The sequence below is a fragment of the Lissotriton helveticus genome, chromosome 12, assembly GCF_964261635.1.
Source record: "Lissotriton helveticus chromosome 12, aLisHel1.1, whole genome shotgun sequence".
Lineage (NCBI taxonomy): Eukaryota > Metazoa > Chordata > Amphibia > Caudata > Salamandridae > Lissotriton > Lissotriton helveticus.
Window position 1 is genome coordinate 809,140,184 of NC_136073.1, and position 17,308 is coordinate 809,157,491.

The window sequence follows — 17,308 nt, forward strand, 5'->3', positions numbered from 1 at the left end:
ATCTGCCCTCTGAATCTGCACTCTGCACTGTGAATCTGCACTGTGAATCTGCACTCTGAATCTGCACTCTGAATCTGCACTCTGCACTCTGAATCTGCACTCTGCACTCTGAATCTGCACTCTGAATCTGCACTCTGAATCTGCACTCTGAATCTGCACTCTGAATCTGCACTCTGCTCTGAATCTGCACTCTGAATCTGCACTCTGAACTCTGAATCTGCACTCTGAATCTGCCCTCTGCACTCTGAATCTGCACTCTGCACTCACAATCTGCACTCTGCACTCACAATCTGCACTCTGCACTCACAATCTGCACTCTGAATCTGCACTCTGAATCTGCACTCTGAATCTGCACTCTGCACTCTGAGTCTGCACTCTGAATCTGCACTCTGAATCTGCACTCTGCACTCTGAATCTGCACTCTGAATCTGCACTCTGCACTCTGAATCTGCACTCTGAATCTGCACTCTGAATCTGCACTCTGAATCTGCACCCTGAATCTGCACCCTGAATCTGCACTCTGAATCTGCACCCTGAATCTGCACTCTGAATCTGCACTCTGAATCTGCACTCTGAATCTGCACTCTGAATCTGCACTCTGAATCTGCACTCTGAATCTGCACTCTGAATCTGCACTCTGAATCTGCACTCTGCACTCTGAATCTGCACTCTGAATCTGCACTCTGAATCTGCCCTCTGCACTTTGAATCTGCACTCTGCACTCTGAATCTGCACTTTGCACTCTGAATCTGCACTCTGAATCTGCACTCTGAATCTGCACTCTGAATCTGCACTCTGCACTCTGAATCTGCACTATGAATCTGCACTCTGAATCTTCACTCTGAATCTTCACTCTGAACTCTGAATCTGCACTCTGCACTCTGAATCTGCACTCTGCACTCACAATCTGCACTCTGCACTCACAATCTGCACTCTGCACTCACAATCTGCACTCTGCACTCACAATCTGCACTCACAATCTGCACTCTGCACTCACAATCTGCACTCACAATCTGCACTCTGCACTCACAATCTGCACTCTGCACTCTGAATCTGCACTCTGAATCTGCATTCTGAATCTGCACTCTGAATCTGCACTCTGAATCTGCACTCTGCACTCTGAATCTGCACTCTGCACTCACAATCTACACTCTGCACTCAAAATCTGCACTCTGAATCTGCACTCTGAATCTGCACTCTGAATCTGCACTTTGAATCTGCACTCTGCACTTTGAATCTGCACTCTGCACTTTGAATCTGCACTCTGCACTCTGAATCTGCACTCTGCACTCACAATCTGCACTCTGAATCTGCACTCTGCACTCTGAATCTGCACCTTGAATCTCCACTCTGCACTCTGAATCTGCACTCTGCACTCTGAATCTGCACTCTGCACTCACAATCTGCACTCTGAATCTGCACTCTGCACTCTGAATCTGCACCTTGAATCTCCACTCTGCACTCTGAATCTGCACTCTGCACTCTGAATCTGCACTCTGCACTCACAATCTGCACTCTGCACTCACAATCTGCACTCTGCACTCACAATCTGCACTCTGCACTCACAATCTGCACTCTGCACTCTGAATCTGCACTCTGAATCTGCACTCTGCGCTCTGAATCTGCACTCTGAATCTGCACTCTGAATCTGCACTCTGAATCTGCACTCTGCACTCACAATCTACACTCTGAATCTGCACTCTGAATCTGCACTCTGAATCTGCACTCTGAATCTGCACTCTGAATCTGCACTCTGCACTCACAATCTGCACTCTGAATCTACACTCTGCACTCACAATCTGCACTCTGAATCTGCACTCTGCACTCTGAATCTGCACTCTGAATCTGCACTCTGCACTCTGAATCTGCAATCTGCACTCTGCACTCTGCACTCTGAATCTGCACTCTGCACTCTGAATCTGCACTTTGAATCTGCACTCTGCACTTTGAATCTGCACTCTGCACTTTGAATCTGCACTCTGCACTCTGAATCTGCACTCTGAATCTGCACTCTGAATCTGCACTCTGCACTCACAATCTGCACTCTGAATCTGCACTTTGAATCTGCACTCTGCACTTTGAATCTGCACTCTGCACTCTGAATCTGCACTCTGCACTCTGAATCTGCACTCTGCACTCACAATCTGCACTCTGCACTCACAATCTGCACTCTGCACTCTGAATCTGCACTCTGCACTCTGAATCTGCACTCTGCACTCTGAATCTGCACTCTGCACTCTGAATCTGCACTCTGCACTCTGAATCTGCACTCTGCACTCACAATCTGCACTCTGCACTCACAATCTGCACTCTGAATCTGCACTCTGCTCTCTGAATCTGCACTCTGCACTCTGAATCTGCACTCTGCACTCTGAATCTGCACTCTGCACTCTGAATCTGCACTCTGAATCTGCACTCTGCACTCACAATCTGCACTTTGCACTCACAATCTGCACTCTGAATCTGCACTCTACACTCTGAATCTGCACCTTGAATCTGCACTCTGCACTCTGAATCTGCACTCTGAATCTGCACTCTGCACTCTGAATCTGCACTCTGCACTCTGAATCTGCACTCTGCACTCACAATCTGAATCTGCACTCTGCACTCTGAATCTGCACTCTGAATCTGCACTCTGAATCTGCACTCTGAATCTGCACTCTGCACTCACAATCTGCACTCTGAATCTGCACTTTGAATCTGCACTCTGCACTTTGAATCTGCACTCTGCACTCTGAATCTGCACTCTGAATCTGCACTCTGCACTCTGAATCTGCACTCTGCACTCTGAATCTGCACTCTGCACTCTGAATCTGCACTCTGCACTCACAATCTGCACTCTGCACTCTGAATCTGCACTCTGCACTCTGAATCTGCACTCTGCACTCACAATCTGCACTCTGCACTCACAATCTGCACTCTGCACTCACAATCTGCACTCTGCACTCACAATCTGCACTCTGAATCTGCACTCTGCTCTCTGAATCTGCACTCTGAATCTGCACTCTGAATCTGCACTCTGCACTCTGAATCTGCACTCTGCACTCTGAATCTGCACTCTGAATCTGCACTCACAATCTGCACTCTGCACTCACAATCTGCACTCTGCACTCACAATCTGCACTCTGAATCTGCACTCTACACTCTGAATCTGCACCTTGAATCTGCACTCTGCACTCTGAATCTGCACTCTGAATCTGCACTCTGCACTCTGAATCTGCACTCTGCACTCTGAATCTGCACTCTGCACTCACAATCTGAATCTGCACTCTGCACTCTGAATCTGCACTCTGAATCTGCACTCTGCACTCTGAATCTGCACTCTGCACTCTGAATCTGCACTCTGAATCTGCACTCTGCACTCTGAATTTGCACTCTGAATCTGCCCTCTGCACTCTGAATCTGCACTCTGAATCTGCACTCACAATCTGCACTCTGAATCTGCACTCTGCACTCTGAATCTGCACTCTGCACTCTGAATCTGCACTCTGCACTCACAATCTGCACTCTGAATCTGCACTCTGCACTCTGAATCTGCACTCTGCACTCTGAATCTGCACTCTGCACTCTGAATCTGCACTCTGCACTCACAATCTGCACTCTGAATCTGCACTCTGAATCTGCACTCTGAATCTGCACTCTGCACTCTGAATCTGCCCTCTGAATCTGCCCTCTGAATCTGCACTCTGAATCTGCACTCTGCACTCTGAATCTGCCCTCTGAATCTGCACTCTGCACTGTGAATCTGCACTCTGAATCTGCACTCTGAATCTGCACTCTGAATCTGCACTCTGCACTCTGAATCTGCACTCTGCACTCTGAATCTGCACTCTGCACTCTGAATCTGCACTCTGCACTCTGAATCTGCACTCTGAATCTGCACTCTGAATCTGCACTCTGCACTCTGAATCTGCACTCTGAATCTGCACTCTGAATCTGCACTCTGAATCTGCACTCTGAATCTGCACTCTGCTCTGAATCTGCACTCTGAATCTGCACTCTGAATCTGCCCTCTGAATCTGCACTCTGCACTCTGAATCTGCACTCTGCACTCTGAATCTGCACTCTGAATCTGCACTATGCACTCTGAATCTGCACTCTGAATCTGCACTCTGCACTCTGAATCTGCACTCTGCACTCTGAATCTGCACTCTGAATCTGCACTCTGAATCTGCACTCTGAATCTGCACTCTGAATCTGCACTCTGAATCTGCACTCTGAATCTGCACTCTGAATCTGCACCCTGAATCTGCACCCTGAATCTGCACCCTGAATCTGCACTCTGAATCTGCACTCTGAATCTGCACTCTGAATCTGCACTCTGAATCTGCACTCTGAATCTGCACTCTGAATCTGCACCCTGAATCTGCACCCTGAATCTGCACCCTGAATCTGCACCCTGAATCTGCACTCTGAATCTGCACTCTGAATCTGCACTCTGAATCTGCACTCTGAATCTGCACTCTGAATCTGCACTCTGCACTCTGAATCTGCACTCTGAATCTGCCCTCTGCACTCTGAATCTGCACTCTGAATCTGCACTCTGAATCTGCACTCTGAATCTGCACTCTGCACTCTGAATCTGCACTCTGCACTCTGAATCTGCACTCTGAATCTGCACTCTGCACTCTGAATCTGCACTCTGAATCTGCACTCTGAATCTGCACTCTGAATCTGCACTCTGAATCTGCACTCTGAATCTGCACTCTGAATCTGCACTCTGAATCTGCACTCTGAATCTGCACTCTGAATCTGCCCTCTGCACTCTGAATCTGCACTCTGAATCTGCACTCTGCACTCTGAATCTGCACTCTGAATCTGCACTCTGCACTCTGAATCTGCACTCTGAATCTGCACTCTGAATCTGCACTCTGAATCTGCACTCTTAATCTGCACTCTGAATCTTCACTCTGAATCTTCACTCTGAACTCTGAATCTGCACTCTGAATCTGCACTCTGCACTCTGAATCTGCACTCTGCACTCACAATCTGCACTCTGCACTCACAATCTGCACTCTGCACTCACAATCTGCACTCACAATCTGCACTCTGCACTCACAATCTGCACTCACAATCTGCACTCTGCACTCTGAATCTGCACTCTGAATCTGCACTATGAATCTGCACTCTGAATCTGCACTCTGAATCTGCACTCTGAATCTGCACTCTGCACTCTGAATCTGCACTCTGAATGTGCACTCTGCACTCTGAATGTGCACTCTGCACTCTGAATCTGCACTCTGCACTCTGAATCTGCACTCTGCACTCTGCACTCACAATCTGCACTCTGCACCTTGAATCTGCACTCTGAATCTGCACTCTCAATCTGCACTCTGCACTCTGAATCTGAATCTGCACTCTGCACTCACAATCTGCACTCTGCACTCTGAATCTGCACTCTGCACTCTGAATCTGCACTCTGAATCTGCACTCTGCACTCTGAATCTGCACTCTGAATCTGCACTCTGAATCTGCACTCTGAATCTGCACTCTGAATCTGCACTCTGAATCTGCACTCTGAATCTGCACTCTGCACTCTGAATCTGCACTCTGAATCTGCACTCACAATCTGCACTCTGCACTCTGCACTCTGCACTCTGAATCTGCACTCTGAATCTGCACTCTGAATCTGCACTCTGAATCTGCACTCTGAATCTTCACTCTGAATCTGCACTCTGAATCTGCACTCTGAATCTGCACTCTGAATCTGCACTCTGAATCTGCACTCTGAATCTGCACTCTGAATCTGCACTCTGAATCTGCACTCTGAATCTGCACTCTGAATCTGCACTCTGAATCTGCACTCTGAATCTGCACCCTGAATCTGCACCCTGAATCTGCACCCTGAATCTGCACCCTGAATCTGCACTCTGAATCTGCACTCTGAATCTGCACTCTGAATCTGCACTCTGAATCTGCACTCTGAATCTGCACTCTGCACTCTGAATTTGCACTCTGAATCTGCCCTCTGCACTCTGAATCTGCACTCTGAATCTGCACTCTGCACTCTGAATCTGCACTCTGCACTCTGAATCTGCACTCTGAATCTGCACTCTGAATCTGCACTCTGAATCTGCACTCTGAATCTGCACTCTGAATCTGCACTCTGAACTCTGAATCTGCACTCTGGATCTGCACTACTCACAATCTGCACTCTGCACTCACAATCTGCACTCTGCACTCACAATCTGCACTCTGCACTCACAATCTGCACTCTGCACTCACAATCTGCACTCTGCACTCACAATCTGCACTCACAATCTGCACTCTGCACTCACAATCTGCACTCTGCACTCACAATCTGCACTCTGCACTCACAATCTGCACTCTAAATCTGCACTCTGCACTCTGAATCTGCACTCACAATCTGCACTCACAATCTGCACTCACAATCTGCACTCACAATCTGCACTCTGCACACTGCACTCTGAATCTGCACTCTGAATCTGCACTCTACATATGGTATGTTATGCTTACATACGTTCCATATATTATCCATGTATATGCCACATTTAGTTAAGAATATATGTTCTGTTTAGTTACATTACTTTGTTTGTATACCCTTTTATGCTGCTCTAAAGTTATTTCAATGGGTGAAATGCGGAGCCTGGGTAGCAGGAAGGAGAAGATAAGAGAGTGCATCGAGTGCGGACTTGTGAGCAAGCGCCTTAAGCCATCAGGATGCTACTTCAAGGCACGTAGACAGGGTCGTAATACCCAATGATACTCGTAAAGGTAGCTACAAAAAATGGCGTTAGGTTGTGCACACACCCTGCAAAGATGCGTGTAGCGCCTGAAGTCACAAGTTGAACCTGCTGTTGTTCGCTACAATAGACGATAGTTATCAGTGAGGTTTGTTCCACCATGAAACGAAAGTTGGCTGCCGAGAGTAACAAGACAGTGCTGGGAGGGGGGCTGCGCACCAACTGAAGTGCTCTGGTTGCACGGCCTGCGGCCGTGTGAAGTGATAAGCCTTTGAAGTATGTCACGGCGCCTGAGGGGAGAGCAGAGAGAAGAGAAGGCTCGTGCGGGCGGAAAGGACGGCCGTGGGAGGTGGGAGGAGAATTCGGCATGGCTGGGGAGGGGGAGGAGAAATTAAAGTAAAGGCTGTGTTTGCGGGGAGAGAGAGGGGAGGTGCTGGTGTGGGAGGATTGCTGCTACGGCCTGGGGGAAGCTGGCTGGGGAGGTGGAGGAGAAATGAATGTAAGGCTGTGGGGAACAGAGTTTATGGCCCAAAAGCGCGTGCCTGTGGCCACGTGAACTTCAAGAAAACCGCAAGGAACGAAGCCCTTGGTTTGACGAGGATTTCGAGCACTTGAATTCTCGCTCCTCAGTGCCCTTGCGCGCATTGTAGGTCACGAGACCTAAAAAGCCTACAGGGCAGGTGGACTGATAATTTGTATCAACAGATGGATGAAGTAATGGAGGTGGTGCATGGAACAGAACTGAATAGATGAGGCGAGCACAGGGTAAAACTTTGAGTAAGTGAAATGGATACATACAACAGTCCTCAACAATGGGTAGGGAGTGCATAGGAAAGGCTTTAGCAAAGATGATGGCGATACCACAATGTGTGAACCAAATAAGGCAACAGAAAAAGACAACTTTACGTAAGTGGGTGTGTGTGCGCCTGTCTTCCACAGAGGGCCTCTAGGGGAATGGTAGCTGTCCTTGTATGTAATACAGTGGGCATGTGTGTTGCATACATGTTACACTATGTTTAAAGTGTTCCGCTCTGTTCTTCTAAAGTAAGAAGCAGCTTGGTGCCCACACTCTGTATGTGTTATCGGCTTTCCTTCCCCGTTCTAGTGTAGGTGAAGTCCCAGAATGCTGATTCTGTCAGTGTGGGATATATGACTGTCAGAAGTATGCATGACTGATCCAGATGATGACAAAACAGTTCTTTGAGTGTGATGTATTACGGTCATATCTACAAATGCGTAACATAATGACGAAAACTGCTTTTCATACAGCTGTGGCCATCTAACTGGGAAATTGTTTTGTTATTTCTACAGAGTGTCACTTGGAAGGCAGGGGTGTGGACCTGTCAAACCTCTTGCAGTAGTGACATCTTATAACCATATGTGATGTTGCCTCCTCATGGGTTTGAGATGGAATCTGACCCAAACTGTAATTCAGCATCAAATGTCCCTGGCCTGTTATGCGATCCAACCCTATTTATCTCTCTGTACTATAGGCTTTGACCGTTTTATCTTGACTAGGTTTAGATTTGATTTATCGCCTGGTAAATTTTCCTACAAAAAATGATTGGTCTAGGAATTTGGAATTATGCCCATGTGATAGTTTATCATCGCAATCGACATTTCATGTGATTCTTTTCTGTAAGCATTATGAGAATAAACGCAGAAGAAGGATTAAACAATTCTTGAGACAGGGTTTCTGGCGTCATTGCCGACCAGCGTATTTAAACTTGCAGCAACTGGAAAATGGAAAATGTATTATGATTATGATTGGTTTTCTGAAAAGTATCCTGAGGAAACGGAATTCTATGATCTGTTAATTTTTAAAAGTAAAATGCTTTAGATCGACAAACGCACCAATTTAATACTATTTTAACGTTTAAAAAAAAAAACCTGGTTGTTATTCATTATGAAATGCTGTATATATATTTGTGGCTTTTATGATTTATTTATTCTTAAATCGAATAAAGCATTTTTTTATTGTTTTTTTAATTAGAATTTTTGACCCAAACTCATTCTTGCTCATCAGTCTCCCCTATCGAGGACCCAACTTGACACGCAAGAACGAGGTGACTCCATCCTACATACATGTTCGTCTGCTCCAGAAGTCACAGAATGAAGTTCCAGTGCACATGTTGCCGACACTGAAGAGATTATGGTCTTCTCCTGTCACCTCAGATCATGTGTAGTGCAGGAAACCTTTTTAACTGGTAGACTCAATCTTTGTACAGTAAAGTCAGGAACCAAATTCACTTTGGGCGTCAATCGAAAAATATATATGTTGTAACGGAGTTCCTCCTGAGAGCCACTTTTAGGAAGTGTTCTATCCCCTCCCGCTGTGACGTATACAATTGCAAATAAATGCATGCTTTGGGTAGGAGATGAGGGAACACTTCTTAATAGCAATTCTGCTCTCGATGCTAGACACCAGATGAGAGGTATATTTTCACTCTCTTCATCACCAACGTTCGAGAAAGAAGCGCTTGTTTTCAGATGTCTTGCAGTTTAAAACACTGTAGTAGAAAGGGTGCCTGTAGTTTGTTTGATCTGTGGCATGGTATCCACGTGTGGAATACTACCACATTCATTCCAAATATTTTGGTTACAAAATCAATCTAGTTAGATTTTCTTAACCAGATATGGATTCTGTTCTGAATGGATTAAAGTGTTGGTGAGATTTACTGTACATCAAGACCTTTTTGACTAATACTTTCTAAAATCTTATTTTGCACCTAAAGAAGTTTGCAGCTCTGTTAAAATAAATCTATATTTCAATTGCCAGCTTCAGTGTGTCTGATTTCTGGTTTCTTGTACCAATATGGGGTTCACCAGGTACAAAGGTATTCTCTCAGTTTCAGCAACTTAGAATTAAAGAATTCTTTGTGGCCAAATCTTGGGTGAGAAGGAAAACAGCAGACCAGATAGGGCAAGACGAAAACAAATAGGATGAGAATGAATGTGCTTCACCTAAAACAAATATGCCAGACCCTGTTTTGTGCAAGAAACCCCTCTCTGAACTTACCTAGACTTAACTCCATTTGTTTCCACATCATTAGGGGATCGTTTGGTAGATGAACATGGTGCCCCAAACAAATGTCCAACCCAAATTCCCCTGCCATTGCTGGGGGATTTAGCTTCTCTACGATGGGGATCTTTGTGCGGCCCGGCTTCTGCAAGTGTGCCCCGACCTTCTTTCACTTGAGAATTCTGTGTCTTGAGCCCTTGAATATTTCTATCAATCTTCTCTCGTAGTCCAGAAACAGGTGTCCCTTCCTCATGCAATTTGTGAGACCCCTGTGCTCCTCTATCAGATAATCCCTTCGTGAGAGGTGTCTCATGGTCAGATGATTCATGTGATTCATGACACTCTGATGTCTCATGGCGAGATATTTCCTGGATCCCTGGAGTCTCTTGTTCAGGAGCTTTCTCCAGCCTGGGTTCTTGGTTCCCTTCCTTGTGTGTTTCCTGGTTCTCCTTTTGACCTTGATCAGGTGACTCCTGGGTTTCCGGACCATCTGGTTTTTTTGTCGTTCGGTCTAATGTGGAGGAAGTGTCTCCTGCAAAACCTTTTTCATCTTTTTCTTTTGTATAATTCTTCTCAGGACTCTCAGACTGTTTCTTGTGGTGAGTGACCTTCAAGTCTGATTTTGATTTTTTAGCTGACTGGTTAGCAAACGCAGCCGGGTACTTGTCCACTGTTGGCATCTTTATCTTGGTCCACCTGGTGAAGGGGAAGCCCTCACGGTTCAGAGTACTATAGACCTGCGACGCCTGGCTCAGTTGGCCCCACCAAGTTTTGGGTTTCACATCAGTGTTTTCTTTGCTTTTTTCAGAGGATTTGGTGCACGTCTCCTTTACAGGGACCTTGAGGACCGCAGGGATCTCCTCGCTTCCCACCAATGTGTGAGTCAACTTGTTCCCCCACTGAAGAACCTGTTCGAACGTGTTTTGCAAGGGGCTATTGTTCTGGGTATAAGTGCATTGCTTACTTATTGGTGCTGGATTCTGGAATGATCTCTGATGCTCTGATCCTAGGTGGACTGTTCTGTTCTTGACAGCAGCGTGTTCTTGCTGCCGTTTGTCATCTTCACTACATTGTCCAGCGGCTGCCTGTCGAGGGCTACAGCCCTCATCTTGTTTCAGACCTGTTGGAGGTGCAAGGCCATGAGCCTGGCAAGATGAGGTCCCTGCAGATGGTTGGAGGAGCTTCAAGTTCACGCGGAGATGATGGTGCTCAAAGAGCAGATCCAGGTGAAAGGTTAGGATGGAGAGTGGCTGAAGAACGAGAAGCAGCTCTTCAAAGAGGGAATGGAAGGAGTCCTTGGTAATCGACAAGAAGCCTCCGGGCAAGTAAAGCACTGACAATGTACCTACAACACCAAATAACAGAATAAGATCAGTAGAGTTTCTCTATGGTCATTCTAGTACATCAGTACCACCAAACAGCAAAAAGCATGTGTGAAATAGTCTGAGGATCATGGTACCTGTACCGGTTCCTGGTGTCTATAACAGCACAAGGCATCTGTAGAGGTCCCATATAATAAGTTCAGTCTACCAACTTCCCTCTAAGTAAACATCCATGTTTTTTAAAAACTTCCATGATTCCAAACATTAATATTTTTGCATCAAGTACGTTACTATTCATATTTTTTGATACCCAATGGTCTGCTTCCTTTGCCCCCGATAAGCCCATCCCTTCCACATTCTACACCACCACTCATCCTTTTGTAGAACGCCTTGCTGCTCTTCATCTTTTTGCATATTGTTTTCATGTCCTCTCCCTTTTATTTTTTTGATAGTGTACTGTGTAAATGTTGCAGGTCATAACTGCCTCAAGCCCTTTCCTAAGTGCCAATCTCTCAGTGTTGTGTCACCTTGAGTGGATTTATTCTCATAATAACAGAAAAAATACCTGCATAGCAAAACACAAACTGAAATAAACACAGACTGTAAAAATCTAAGACTCAAAAAAACCTATTGCCAAAATATCTACCATATATAAATCTCTTTCTCTACAAAAATACCAACCTGTTTTAAATTCCTACATCCAATCTAAGTTACTTCTTATCTAGTGTAGTCCAGGGCTAAATTGCTGTTTGTACTCCAGTTCTTGCATACTTAAAGGGAAGAACTTGATAGTGAGGTTAGGTGCTTGGTAGGGATATTAATGAAATATATATATATATATATATATATATATATATATATATATATATATATATATATATATATAGTAACTATTTATATGTTTAACAATAATAAATAATAAATAAATCTTTATTTATGGTAGTAACCATTTAAGATACAATCATGCAATAGAAAAATCATCATTACAAATCCAATTAAAAATTCAGCTAAAACACAACAGATCTAATTTAAAAGTTAAGATAAAACGCAACTCTTGGTAATGGGTGATTAAAAAGGGGTGAGAGAAAGGCAATGCAAAAACACAGACAGCCATTCAATGGTCATTCGGATCGAGATAATCTTCATCTATAGGCGGCCCGCAAAAAATGTGTCATTGCACAAAGAGTGAGTTTATTAGGCAGCAGCTGTGAATACATAAGCACCACTTTGGCTTGTCCGAACTTCAAGCTTTGTAAAAGGGGGCGAAGAAACTGCCTTCTTGGGAGGGTAAAATATTTGCAAAATGTAAAATGTCCTGAGGAGACGTTGCAGCCATAGGGTCCTCTCGTGTTTAGGAAAACAAAACCAGGTGGAGAGGCCAGAAGATGGTGAAGCAGGTTAAACCTAAAACGGGTAACTAAAAACATGGTGGTTGCCCTTATAAGGGTAGAGAGGACGTTTTCCCTACCCTAAACTGTCTTTAACTAGGCATGCGCCCTCACGTTTGGTTTCCGGAGCTCAGTGTTTTTGCGGTGGGCAGAGGTGTATTTAAAATACAGTTCTTTTACAATGTTTAGGTCCTGAGGCATTTCTAAATCACATGAAATAAAAATATCTGGCCTACCTAGAGCAGAAAAAGGCTCCTCAACATACCGTAAACAGGGAATTTTAAAGGCATGCTCTAATGACAGGCAGTCTGAAACAATCAGGCGATTTAGGTCCTTATTCTCCACAGACCATATTTTCTACCCAGCACAACAAAGGCTTAACTGCCACCTAGTCGGCTAAGAAATGGACGCCCAGCTCTTCATGTACTACATAGGAGGGAGAACTTTGAGGCACCTTCAGAATCTAACGGAAATTTTTTTTTGGGGCCACCTGTAGCTTGTGTGCTGGTGTATAACCCCAGACTTCACTACCATATAACACCTTTGAGGTGCATATAGACTGATACAAATTTAAAACCTCTGGTGCCCATGATCCCAATCTATGGGCGTAGTTGGCAATAGCCCCAATAGATGTGTTCAGGTCCCTCAGCTTGCCCTTCATTAATGTTTTCCAATTTCCTTTTTTTGGCGAATAGGATTCCCGGACAGGGGAAGGTTGGGACCTGCGAGATCCCGCTTTGAAGGTTTTAGACCGTAGAGCCCGAGGGCCAACTTCCAAAATGTACGACTTTGTAAAATTGACTGGCAGGTCCAGTCTATCCATAAAATCAACAAACCCATCCATTTAAACCTGCAGGCCATAAGCACTGCGTCGTTAGTATATAGTAACACTGGTAAAGATTTCCTGCCGACTGTGGGGCAATCAGACTGTAATGCCAGGAGGGCAACTTCTAAACCATCAATGTAAATGGTGAATAAAAAAGGAACTAATAATAATAATAATCCACATTTGTAAAGCGCACAATCACCCGTTAGGGTCTCTAGGCGCTGGGGGCCGTCGGGAAGATTAAGCAAGCTATTGCCCAGAGTCACATGGTGCTGGGCTAACCTGCCGCCGGAGCCGGGGATCGAACCGTGATCCCCAGATTCCAGCGTCAGTCGCCCTGGCCGCAGCGCCACACCTCTTCTAGGGTTGCAGCCTTGGCGAACCCCCCTGGTGCAATAAAAAATTTCAGTAAGACACCCCCCCCACGAGAAAATCTTACTGCCACTGTAGTATGGGAGTAAAGATTCAATAATAAGTATACAATGGTGGGATCGGCGCCCAAGCAGTCAATAAATCCCACAATTTATTCTGATTAAACCGATCAAAGGCGGATGTAAGGTCCATAAAAGCTAAGACAGAGATTAAGGCATTGCTAAATAGTTGACTTGCCCGGGCGAAAGCCAAACTGAACATCAGATATGATTTGATTAGCATCTGCCCAAGAAGAGAGTCAAGTTAAAAGGACCTGACCCAGCACTGTAACTACGGCTTCATTAAGGGAAATTGGGTTGTAGCGTTGTGGGTTGTCCTTATCACCCTTTTTACATATCGATATAATGGTGGCAGTTTACCAAGAGGGGTGCATCCCTGTCTTACCTGCAGCATTTAACATAAGTGTCAAAAGAGGGGCCCAAACGTCAATATTGTCCCGGAAAAGGTATGGGGGAATCCCATCAGGGCCTGGGGCCTTGTTCCGGGACCGAGACTCAATGCCCCTGTGGACTTCTTCCAACGAGAAGGTGACTGATGTGTTGTCTGGGCTGGGAGAAATATCCATGCAAGACCCTTCAGGAAGGCAAAAATTATATACACTATCAAAATGGATAACCCACTGTTCCGGGTTGATGTGGTGACATAAGACAGGTCTTGATGGCTCCGAAAAGCAGGGACGATTAATAATCTGGCAGAAAAGTGTAGAGTCCCTCAGTTCGCTAGCTTAGGTTAGATCAGCCCATGCCAGTTTTTGTAATTGGTTCCTCCGTTCTTTCAGGGCCCCCTTATAGTTTCGACAGCAGTTTGCCACCCATTCCCTGTCACGGGGCCACTGCTTCAGGGCTTTCTTCAGATGCCGGAGGGCCCAGGAACACTTGGAGTCAAACCATGAGGGATGCTTCGGGTGATGACCATCGATTATAGATCAGAAACTAACTGAGGGATGGAGGCAAAAGAACTTAAAAGATCCTTGCCAGGCGCTAAAGGGTCCAAGCAAGTAAGTATACCTTGCTGGCATTCTGTTAAAAAACTATGATTAAAAGCCTTGGCGTCTATTTGAAACCAGAGTAAACGCCTGCCTGGTCAGTAGGGGATAAAGCTCCCAGGGGCAGTCAGGGGCCCTCCAAATGTTCCCTACCCCCTCCACAGACAGGGACAAAGGGTTATGGTCACTCTAGGGACTATGAAACAGGAGGTCAACCTGTGCAAGTAGAGACAATGATGAAATCAATGATCGTGGCAGATCCCCTTCCTTTATATGTCGGAGGGATGTGAGGATTAGGCCTGCTTATCATCTTGTCTAAAGTAAAAACCAAATTGCGCATATGCAGGAAGCTATTTATCTCCTCCCCTTCTATGGTATGCTCCATGGGCAAATCCTCTGAAATCGGGCAAGGTTGTGTGTTAGGTGACGAGTGTATAAAGTTTGGGCATGGGTGACAATTGAAATCCCCTGCCAGGATAAGATGCCCGAGACCCTCCCCCTTTAATGAATCTAAGGTGCCACTTAAGATTATAATATTAAAGGTCCGGAATGGCCCCCTAATTGCATTATAAAAAGTAATTACTGTTATAGGGAGGGCTATCCTAACATGCAATTTTACTCCCAGGAAAACGTGGGAGTCCCACTTCATGGTCTGCATAGTGCCACAATAATCGACAGCTACAAAAAAAATTAAGTGCCCCACTTGTTCTCCCCACACTTGAATCCATCCCTGGGCAGAAGATGGTCTTGTGCCCCTCCAGGAAAAAAATATTCTCACCTTCCCATGTCTCTTGCAGGCAAATGATGTTAAAAGACTTAATAAACTGTATCCGCCATTCGTCAGAGAACTTAGAGGACAAACCTGCCACATTCCAAGAAATGAGACTTCGGTCCTCCCCAGATCTGTGGGTAGAGCCCGCGGTGGAAGTTATAGTGGTGGCTGGCGAATCTGAGGTCTCCGTAGGCGGTAAGTTGCCAGGGGGTGCACTAAAATTAAGGCATGCGAAGAAGGATGCATTGGTTTTGGGGGGGATAAGTCCCTATTCTCCACCATCCTCTGGAAATGTGCCCAGTTGTTGGACCGACGAAGTGCATTTACCTTCTCTCTCAGGGAGTCATTCCAGATAATTAAGATCCGCCAATGGGGCGTAACAATTTGATAGCGTCTGATGGTCCCCCGATATAATTTCTGCGCACCCACTGCCCAGAAGGTGTTCTACACTTGGGGCACACATGGGGGGGGGTCTAGAAACGAAGCCCAACGTGATTGGTTTAATACAGATAACTGGGAGGTAAGACTTTGAATTCTTCTAATAATAATACAATCTCCCCAAAGTGTTTTCCTAGAGGGATCCTTCCATGAGACACTCCGTGTCATCAAGATGTCTTTATAGTTCCAACCAATATAGGTTGTGTATTTACCTAACCAATGTGAAGCTTAATTAATCAGTTGACCAGTGGTTTTCAGATTATGTGTGGTGAGCCCAGGAACCCCAATCAAAACAATGGTGTAAAGGGAACAGGCCGGGGGAGATTATTAACAGGGAGTGGGGAGCCAGTGACCAACTGGCCTTCGGATCGAGCTTCACCTGCCACATTAAGTGGGTAGGGAGACAGCTGGATTGGGACTGGATCATTGGTGTTAAGGTGGGGTTCACGGGGCCCAACAAAGGTATTCTGACTCATTACAGCCTGGGTCTTGGGGTTGCCAGTGCAAGGCTGACTACATGACTACAACTAGGGAGATCGGTGTAAGGCAGGACGGTGGTTGCAACTTGGGGCTTCGGTGGTAAGGAGTAGGGAGTCTTTTCCATGAGGGTAAAAATGTTCTCCATTCTACTTGACAGTTCCCTAGAAACTACCTCCAAATTGTCAAGTCTGACCCAAAACCAGGCCAATAAATCAGTGATGGTGGCTGTGATTTTTTGTAGTACAGGAGAGCCCCCGTGTCCTTAGGGTTATTTCACTCATGTACGCCGCAATCCCCTTTCGTGTAACCAGAACATCACCTGTCTTTTTAGCCTACCGCTTCCGTTTGGGGGCTCACCACATCAGTGTTCGGGAGGAAAGAAGAAGGGGCCTACGTGTAGAAGGGCCAGGGGAGAGAGCCACAGCCACAGCAGGATTACGCGACGAACCCAATGATTTTGGAATGGAGTCGACTGGCTCCTGCCCCAGTACATTTGGTGCAGTCATCAACGGAACGTCTATGGACAAAAACCCGGAGCTTCCTGATCCGACCGAAAGACTCCTTTCGGCCCGGTAAATTTCTTTAGAAAGACCTCCACGGCTTTTGCCAGATATGTGCCGATGGTTAAGTGGAATTGGCCCGTGGGTGTCGCAGTGGGTGAAGCCTTCCTCTTCCCCATGATGGCGAAATGGCAGTGTGGCAGTTTTTGCACAGTCCACAGGAAACAACATGGAGCAGGGCACAGAATTCACAAGTCCACTGTTAAAAAAGCAGCAAAGCGGTTACTTACTGCTCATACTTGTTTACAACCCCTGGGATACGGATTGGCACTGATTATGCCAACCTGGAGGTTGGGATGCCTGAACAAGGGGTCCGAACGGCCAAGAGGGTGGTCCCAGCCCAGCCTCGACCGGCCGCAGACAGGCGTAAACAGGCCCG

General features: G+C 45.9%; 1 protein-coding gene across 2 annotated transcripts in view; it reads right to left on the reverse strand.

Moving 5' to 3' along the window:
- The window catches only part of RUSC1 (RUN and SH3 domain containing 1), a 210,664-nt gene that overhangs the window by 46,834 nt on the left and 146,522 nt on the right, over nt 1-17,308 (reverse strand). For both annotated transcript variants that reach the window (XM_078669581.1, XM_078669580.1), the window contains one exon: nt 9,724-11,071. In XM_078669581.1, coding sequence (XP_078525707.1) covers nt 9,724-11,071 — 1,348 coding nt within the window. The remainder of the gene's footprint in view (nt 1-9,723; nt 11,072-17,308) is intronic.